Source organism: Malus domestica, chromosome 04, assembly GCF_042453785.1.
Source record: "Malus domestica chromosome 04, GDT2T_hap1".
NCBI lineage: Eukaryota > Viridiplantae > Streptophyta > Magnoliopsida > Rosales > Rosaceae > Malus > Malus domestica.
In genome coordinates, this window is record NC_091664.1 from 30,760,018 (window position 1) to 30,769,354 (window position 9,337).

The following is a 9,337-nucleotide window of genomic DNA, read 5'->3' on the forward strand; positions in this document are numbered from 1 at the left end:
TCGGGAGAGATGCCCGGCATATCTTTATATGACCAAGCGAAGACCTCGGCGTTCTCTTGCAAAAAGGAGATCAACGACAACCGAAGGGGTGATAAAAAAGTGGTGCCAATCTTCACCATGCGATCTGGATGGTCTTTGGAGATAGAGACATTCTCTAACTCTTCAGCGGGTTGTGCTTGCTGGGTGAATGAGTCATCTCGAGGGTCGTCGGGTTGACTGTTGCCATCATGAAGATCCGAGTTGGCTTCATCTGGACTGGTCTTTACTACCTGGTTATGTATAGAGATGGTCTCCTTGGGGACAGGCAGGTGTTGTTGCTTAACTGAAGTGTTGTAACATGATTGAGCACTAAGTTGATCTCCCTTGATGTATCCATTACCGAAAGGGGTTGGAAACTTCATCAACATATGTGTGGATACCATGGCCTTGAGATCATTGATGCCTGTGCGCCCAAAGATGACATTGTATGCCGTCGGGCAATTGACCACTAGGAAGTTAGTGGTAATAGTAGCTGTGTAGGGGCCTGTACCAATGGTGAAGGGTAAGTGTATACTCCCTAAAGGTTGCACGATATCGCCAGAGAAGCTTATCAGAGGAGAAATCAAGCTATCGAGCAAGTGTTCAGCTACATTAAGTGCCTTGAAAGCTTCAGCAAACATGATATTGACTGAAGCACCTGTGTCTATCAGGATTCGTTTCACATCAAAATTTGCTATGTGAGCCTCCACGATCAGCGGGTCGTTGTGAGGGTAGATAATACCTCTTTCTTCCTCAGGGTAGAAACATATTGGATCCCAGTTAGGTTTTTGATACTTGCCTCCCCTGATGTCTTCCACGTGAAACACTTGATGGCCAGGTCTCAAAGTTCGTTCACTGTTTTTCATGGCCCTATTGGAAGATTCAGACATAGGTGTGCCGCCGCTTATAGAATATATCACATTCACCTGGCGTTGGTTACGGTTATCCCTTGGAGGGTGAAGGAGGAACTGATCAATTTTTCCTTCACGTGCCAAAGCTTCAATATGATCACGGAGGATGACGCACTCCTCGCCATCATGGCCATTATACTCGTGGTAGCAGCAAAACATGCCCGTGTTTTTCGTGGACTTGTAATCTGGCTGTCTTGGCTTTGGCTTTGGTATCAGATGAGCTATACTGGGGTAGATGGCCGCGCATGTAGCGTTCAAAGGTGTGTATGTCTCATACCTCGGGGTAGGGCCTGTCTTGACACGTGATTGGCCCACTGCATTGACTGCCTGGGGATGGGCGTTATTGTGACGATATCCTGAGTTATCGCGATAGTGCCCCTTATTCTTTTTATTAAAATGAGATTGGTGAGGATGGAAATCTTTCCTTTTGCCCTGGGATTGATATGTCTGCTGACTTGGCGAAGCATTAAATGAGGTAGGGGGTGTGCTGCTACCGTTTGGAAGGTTAAGGTCTTCTCATTCGGTTGGATCTGGCCTCCACTCCCTACTTGCTGATAAGGGGTGACTGTAGGGGGTTTCCCTTGATATGTCCTTGCCTCGGCGGAGGCATGGTTGTAAGCTTGTGCCATCACCTCAGAGTAAGTCTTCCAAGTGTTGGCATTGATCATGTACTTGAAGAAACAGTCACGTAAGCCTGCCGTGAAGGCCTTGAGGGCGGTCTTGTCATCTGCCTTAGCGCAACGAGAATACTCATGGCTGAAGCGGCCAGCATACTTTCGTAATGACTCGTCCGGCTTCTGGTGAATAGTGTACAAGTCATCTGTGGAATGCAAGCGATCGGTCTGGAAGATGTGTTGAGAGACAAACAGCTTCCTCAACTCTTCAAATGAGTCTACTGTCTCAGGCGGAAGACGGCAATACCAGTTTAAAGCTCAGCCAGAGAGGGTGGAGGGGAAGAAAAGGCAACGTTCTTCGTCGGTGTGTCTCCGGTATACCATGGTAGACTCAAAGAGGTTAAGGTGTTCAATCGGGTATTCCTTTCCAGTATAGAGTTGTAAGCCAAGCTTCTGCTTTGTCTTTGCTTGGAGGGGGGTGTTGAGGATCCTTCTTGTGAGGGGCCCAGGCCTGGGTTGGTTCCAGTCAGGTATCTCGGCTTGACGTTCAGCCTTCAACTTGTTTACTTCCTCCAGGAGCTGTAGGACAAGGGGGTCCTGAGTGGAGTCGTGCACCACTGAAGGTTTCTTCCGTAAGTCCCCATCGCCTCTTGTAAGTAGGAAAGTTCGATCAAGATAACGTGATTTTTCCTTGGACTCGTCACACTGACTCCTAGAGTGAGTATGTCGGAACATTTCCGAGTCCCCTGTACCTTCATGTTCTTCTGGGACTTGTTGCTCATTCCCTAGATTAACTGCTGGCCTGGGTCGTGGGAGAGGACCGAGTCTTTCAGAAACTCTTGGGTCATTGATCTTCGAGCTTATGTGGATGGGATTCTCTCGACGTTGCTTTAGAAAGTCTCGACAATCGCGATAGACGGCTTTTGATCCTTCCACTCCTTCTGTGAGGATGTGTTTTCCTCTACTCCTTCTGCTTCGGGTTGAAGCAGCTGGGTTGAGAGAAGTCTCATGTTGATTATCACATTGATACGTAGCTCGATCCTTATCAGGGATGTCTGTGTTGGATATCGGTGACCCTCCGTGTTGGGGGGCATTCAGATGATTGTTGACCTCAGCAGGGGCGACGAGCTTGTGTGCTTGAGCATGCCTAGCCTCGTGAAGCATCTCGAAAAGTTTTTCATACTGCTCCTGGAGAACCTCGTTCCTCATCACTATCTTGTTGTTCTGAGCTTCTAACTCATCGACTTTAGCTTGAAGAGTAACTCTATTTCCTTCCTGCTTTCATTGCTTCGTACTAGGTCCAATGGGGGTGTCATTCTGTGTGCTATGGCTTCTTTCGCTCCCCATGTCGGAGAGAGATGCTTGGCCAAAAGAGAGTGTACGAGCAGTGGAAACCAGCTTGACAAAGCTGAAGAGAGTGGGAATAAGTGTCAGTTCCCACAAACGGTGCCAAATGTTGATGCACAAAATCAGCGAGGACTTTGGTACAACAGAAAGTGTCAGGTTTGTAACCTTCGCTTGGTTGCTTCGATCACTAGTGAAGATAAGTACGTAAATGAATAGGGACAGGGAAGCAAACACAAGATGTACGTGGTTCACCCAGATCGGCTACGTCCACGGAGTAGAGGAGTTCTCATTAATTGTGAAGGGTTTACACAAATACATAGGTTCAAGCTCTCATTTTGTGAGTTCTAGTGAATAGTTTAGTACAAAATGACATTAGAGATTATTGTGGGAGAATGATCCCTATTTATAGAAGAGAGTTTCTAGTTTTGTTCTAACATTGACACGTGTCGTGTTGTGATTGGCTTCTGATGTTGACAGGTGTCGAGCTGTGATTGGCTTCTGATGTCGACACGTGTCGCATTGTGATTGGCCTCCTGGTTGAAGGGAAGCTCTTCTGGGTCTTCGACGGTATAACGTTGACCGGTGCTCAGTAGTTTCGGGATTGGTCAAGTATGGTACAAACATACTTGGTACTTACATCGTTGATTTATTATATACATTTGAATGACTTAGTTGTGAACTTGTGATGCTACTCTTCTCTTTTTGTTTTTGCCATTTAAGTATATGTGTTTTTCAAGAAATAGAGAATTTGGACATATTAGTTCTTCAATGTTATTCTAAAGGACGCCGGGACGCCACGTATTTAGATTATGATTGTTATGAACTTGTAATGTTCTTCTGCATTTTTGTTCCGTTTGAGTATACGCATTATGCATTCTCTGAAGTATAGAGGATTAGGCGAGATTAGTCATTCGGTGTTGGAATAAAAGGTTGCGGAACGCCACTAGGTTTATGTTCTAATGATACCGTTGCCATGGCATTGGCACCTGAGACAAAATAGGCTGAAGCGCATTCAACTGAGCAAGGCGGGACGGTGAGCATTATGCAGCACTAATTGCCTCGGCAACCCTCTATGCTGGACTTCACTCCTTCAAAAACTCTTGTCGAGAACCAGTTCCTTTTCCGACTCTTTGAAGCGACCAACACCGTTGTGTTTTTCATCTCCATTTGAATGAAGAAAACCCTGGTTCCTCGATCGAGCTTTGCATGAACCTGATCCTCTTTTTACTGTGCGTTATCTACATGTTAGGTCTTGCAATGGTGTTTTATTGCACCTGAAGTTTATGAATGTGATGTTGTAACTCTGTAGGAATCATGGTGACTTTGTTGTGTAACTGGTGTTTTCTGGCACCTGAAGTTGGTTGAGAGAAAAAGAGTTGAACAAAACTTGCAACCCTTGGGAAAGCTAAGGCTTTTCTTTTTGTTAGTTGAACCGTTCCCAGCAAAGTTATTTCGTACGAACGATGTTGTTGAGTAGTAGTTGGTATTTTGAAGGCTCTATTATTACTTCATGCATGTTACTGTAGACGTACCAATAATTTTGAGGAGTAAATTCTGGGGCCTCAAATATTAAGTATAGTAGAACGCGCTTGTGTTATAAAGTATCTTTTCAGCAAGAGAAACTTGCATACATCGTGACGTATGCATGACAAGAACGAGAAATATATACTGCTTCAAGGAAGTTCTTCGCCTTCTCAACTCAACTAGATGCAGTGAAAGGCAAAACTCCTACATCAAGAAAGGACCAAGCCTTATGAGGACATATAAGGAGTTTGACTACTCCCATATTATTAATAGTACTATAGCGGAACCTCAACTTCTTTCATGTATCTCAGAACAAGTTGGCCCATGTGTGAAGCTCAACAACTCACGTTCTCTACGTCCTCCAATTTGTGATGTCTACATGTTAGATTTGAACATTTGTTACACATGAGAGGGTGTGTGAGAATATAAATAAATATCTTATATCAAAAGTTTACTAAAGCTTGCATGTCCTTATAGCTAGAGAGTTGGACTACTCTCAATCACCATATTGCCAACTGAATTTATGGTAAAACCTCAACTTCCCTCATAGACAAATTATGTTAAAGCATTTAGGCTTGCAGCTATACCTTTGTATTGAATCTAGGGTTTCAAACACATTCCAATCACCAATAACTATTCTAAACAACTTTTTCAAGACCATAATGATATGAAATTGAGAATGATTAGCAAAAGAGTTAGCAGCTGAGAGAGTAGTTGGTTTTGCAATCAAATATCTACGAACTATGTTGACTAAATCATTGACCCATTTATATGATAACAATTAGTTTTGGTCACATGCCCTGGTGGTAAGTTTTTCTAGGTTAGCAAAACTGCTGGGAGTGAAAAAGTTAAGTCTACAAGTTATATTCATAGGTGTTTCTTATATTCTATGGCTTCTAATTAAATTATAACCAAGGATGCATGGTCACAGCCATAATCATTAATTTACTGGCACCAAATTTGAATTTTCATCATATATAGCGATGTTGGTATGGTAATTGTCACAAGCAAAGTTTTAGGAAGAAATGTCATTCAAGAGAGTGGAAATTTCTTCACAAATAATTGACCACCACCTGTCCCGTTTACTGGCATGTGAAATTGCTGCCATATTAATTTGATGTTTTCTCATGGGTCAAACTAGAAATTTTGCAAGGGTTTATAAGAGGTTGAGTTATTCTCTATATTGCCAAATTGGTTTTATGGTGAAACCCCAACTTTCTTCCTTGTACTAGAGCAGATTGGCCCACGTGTAAAGCTCAAAGACCACACTTGTTCCACATCACTCAATATGTGCTACCAAGCATTTGGCTTGAAAATGTTGCCACATGCGAGGGAGCATGTGAGGATGTGAAGGTAAAAGAGCTTATAAGAAGTTGGGCTACTCCCAACATTACCAATTGGTTTAGAACCCCAACTTTCCTTTGGGTATCAAAGCAGGTTGGCCCACGTGTGAATCCTAACGGCCACACTTGCTCCACATCACCCAATTCATGTTGTTCACGTGTTTGGCTTGAAAACTTGCTATACGTGAAAGGACTTGTGAAGATTTAAAGGTAAATGAGTCTCACATCGGTGAAAGGAGAAACCTTGTAAGGAGTTATAACAGGTTGAACTACTCCTCATATTTCCAATGAGTTTTATTATGGAACCCAACTTTCTTCATGGAATACCAGTGTTTTCAAATAAGAACAATTTATCTGCAGCAGGTTAATTTGATCCCTTCCAACACTACTAGACCTTTAGCACACAAGGTTTGAAAAGAAAAAACTGTAAAAATGAGGTTGAAGGTGAGCTAGAGAACAAACTTGAACAGCGTATATGCAAGTTTAATTGAAGTTGTTTTAACTATTATACATCTGATAGATTTGATGCAATCGAGCTCTAGCTTGTCTAGAAAATCTGTCGTGTCATCGGGTATATAGTGTGTATTTATCCTCAGTTGTAGAAGCATGACTTGTCTACACTAGCTACTGAGGCAGATTCTAAATCAATAACGCATTGTAATGAATTTTTAACTTTCTAATTGTACGCACTAATGCATTGATGGTTTTGAATATCTTTATAGTAACGGATCGTGTAGGTAGTCTCTCTCCGATTCGAGGACATAATTTGATGAGCCTAACCCAACTGACAATTACACCAAACTTTTCTCATTTCTAAGTTGACTTGGTTGTAGATTAACCTAAAGCCAAAATAATACCGACCAAATTTACGAAATCTTGGTCGAAAGGCCACTTCAATTGATCACTAGAACAAGAAGCAGAAATTTCAAACTTAGCTTTTATTTTTCTTTTGCATTGCCAACCATACAAGGTATTGCCATAAACACAACTACAATATAGGCTTTGCTTTTGTACAAGTGGGCCTAAGATTTTGCTCCAATTGTCAAACACCCCTACCTCTACATAACCCCCCTCTCATCTATTCAAATTTCCTCACAAACACTGTGATCTTTGTCCAATCATAAGAAAAGATCTAGTCCAAACTCCTTTCTATTTTCTTCGTTAGGTTACTCCCAAGAAGTCAAAAGCCAATTCCATGGCTGGCTCATTGGCCATTTTTGGTGTGGTCATGGCGTTGGGAATGTTGAGTTGTGGTGCTGAGGCTCGTGCCTTTTTTGTGTTTGGAGACTCACTGGTCGACGCTGGCAACAACAACTACTTAGCCACCAGTGCTCGTGCCGACTCTCCTCCTTACGGCATTGACTATCCCACCCGTCGACCCACCGGTCGTTTCTCCAATGGCCTCACCATTCCTGACTATATCAGTTAGGTTTTCTTCCATTCTCTTTTTCTTTCCGATTTTTCGGGTTATTTTCTCGTTATTCACATGTACTGAATTGACCTAATATGTGTGTGCGTATGTGTATATAGGTCAGAAGCTTGGTGCAGAACCTACATTGCCATACTTGAGTCCACAACTCACAGGGCAAAAGCTACTAGTTGGTGCAAACTTTGCCTCTGCTGGCATTGGAATTCTTAATGACACTGGGGTTCAGTTTGTAAGTTTTCTTTTAAAACAAATAGAGGATCATGCGAGAGATTAGCTCTTTAGTGCCCGTCATGGGCACAAAAGTGCTACATGCTAGTAAATTAATTACCTTGGTAAAGTTGTCAACCAACAAATTTTTTTTGAACTAGTAATGGATGGATATGTGTGAAATTTTCAGGCAAATATAATCAGAATGCCAGCGCAATTGCTAAACTTCCAACAATACCAGCGAAGGTTGTCTGCCCAAATCGGACCTCAACGGACCAAACAGCTCGTAAATCAAGCACTCGTCCTCCTCACTGTCGGCGGCAACGATTTTGTGAACAACTACTACCTAGTGCCTTTCTCCGCAAGATCTCGCCAGTTTGCTCTGCCAGACTATGTCAGATACCTCATTTCCGAGCTCCGAAAAATTCTCTTGGTAACCAACTCCTAATTTGGCTAAGTTCGGAAATAACTTGCTAGCTAAGCGACAATGTCACATGTTAATGACTTATAATTATGTGTAGTTTGATCATTCTTTGTGTCATAACTTTACAGAAAATGTATGATCTTGGAGCACGAAGGGTTTTGGTGACAGGGACAGGACCGATGGGCTGCGCACCTGCTGAATTGGCCATGAGAAGCAGGAATGGAGAATGCGCAGCGGAGCTGCAACGAGCATCGGCTCTGTACAACCCGCAACTCATTCAGATGCTGAGATCAGTCAACAGCCAACTCGGTTCTGATGTCTTTGTTGCTGCCAACGTACAGGAGACCCGCAATGACTTCATCAGGAACCCTCAAGCATTTGGTAAATTAATTATACAATATACGTTTATATCAATTTTATGTTCATGACCTAATATTATGATCATGGATTAAGTTTTGTTCGAAAGATTAACCTATTCACGAATCTCCTAATCTACGCTTATTTTCAACCCCGCCAATCATTTTGTCTCTTACTATGCATTTTTTGTGTGTTGGTGACATAAAGTTGCTTGTTTAATTTTTGTTATCCAGGATTTACTACATCAAAGGTTGCATGCTGTGGGCAAGGACCTTACAATGGCTTGGGGCTGTGCACAAGAGCTTCCAATTTGTGCCCGAACCGCGACCTATACGCTTTCTGGGATGCATTTCATCCGTCCGAAAAGGGGAACAGACTGATCGTTGAGAATATTATGACAGGGGATGAAAAGTACATGTACCCTATGAATCTCAGCACCATCTTGGCTTTGGATTCCAGGACCTAAGACATATTTCCATGTGAAACTAATATTTATGTGTACTATTTCCATTTGAAACTATATTTATGTGTACTAGATTATGATCTGTGTTGAATGCCAGTACTATCTGCCATTTATGTTTGTGCGTCGCTGGGATGTCTAGTGATTAAAAACTCATTGGCTTCCCAATTGCTTTCTAGTTTTTGTAATGGTTTGATTTGCAAGATTTCCCCCAAGGTGATAATGTAAAACTGACCAACTTAAGTACAATCATCTTTAATTTACACTCAGTCGTTTTGTTCACTGCTTGTGGAATTTATTATCACTTGCTTAATCTATCAGGTGTGGAGTTTTATTACAAAATGTCTTGTTATTAGATAGTGGGTAATCAAATTTATATTCTTCTTGGTATAATCCAAGTGGTAGTGTGGGTAATCAAACTTATATTCTTCTTGGTATAATCCAAGTGGTAGTACGAACCTACCTGCCATTGGCTCTAATACCATATGAAATTTTCAGAGAGACAGGCCGAGGACCCTGCGTCCAATGATATTGTTCCCAATTTGATAATTATCACTCGTTCAATATAATTTAGAGTAATAGTTAAAGTAGAGTAATCATATGTAAACTTTATTTCTTCTTCCCTCTGGCTGATGTGGGATAGCCAACATTGCTTGATCAAATTTGCTGATGTTGGTTTATTTGTAGCTATTGAACATAACCT

At 42.0% G+C, this 9,337-nt stretch overlaps 1 protein-coding gene across 1 annotated transcript; it reads left to right on the forward strand.

Annotated features, from left to right (window-relative positions):
• The first annotated feature begins 6,512 nt into the window (after window positions 1-6,512).
• On the forward strand, window positions 6,513-8,897 carry LOC114824464 (GDSL esterase/lipase LTL1-like). Its single transcript, XM_029101588.2, has 5 exons — window positions 6,513-7,181; window positions 7,288-7,415; window positions 7,584-7,826; window positions 7,946-8,198; window positions 8,408-8,897. The coding sequence occupies exons 1-5, from the start codon at window positions 6,953-6,955 to the stop codon at window positions 8,638-8,640; spliced, it is 1,086 nt and encodes a 361-aa protein (XP_028957421.1). The 5' UTR covers window positions 6,513-6,952; the 3' UTR covers window positions 8,641-8,897.
• The last annotated feature ends 440 nt before the right edge of the window (window positions 8,898-9,337 follow it).

Bases quoted from the DNA above. Each gene is read 5' to 3' on its own strand.
- LOC114824464 (XM_029101588.2), top strand. From the start codon at position 6,953: ATGGCTGGCTCATTGGCCATTTTTGGTGTGGTCATGGCGTTGGGAATG. The intron at 7,827-7,945 runs GTAACCAACTCC...ATAACTTTACAG, and splicing joins AGCTCCGAAAAATTCTCTTG to AAAATGTATGATCTTGGAGC. The intron at 8,199-8,407 runs GTAAATTAATTA...TTTGTTATCCAG, and splicing joins CAGGAACCCTCAAGCATTTG to GATTTACTACATCAAAGGTT.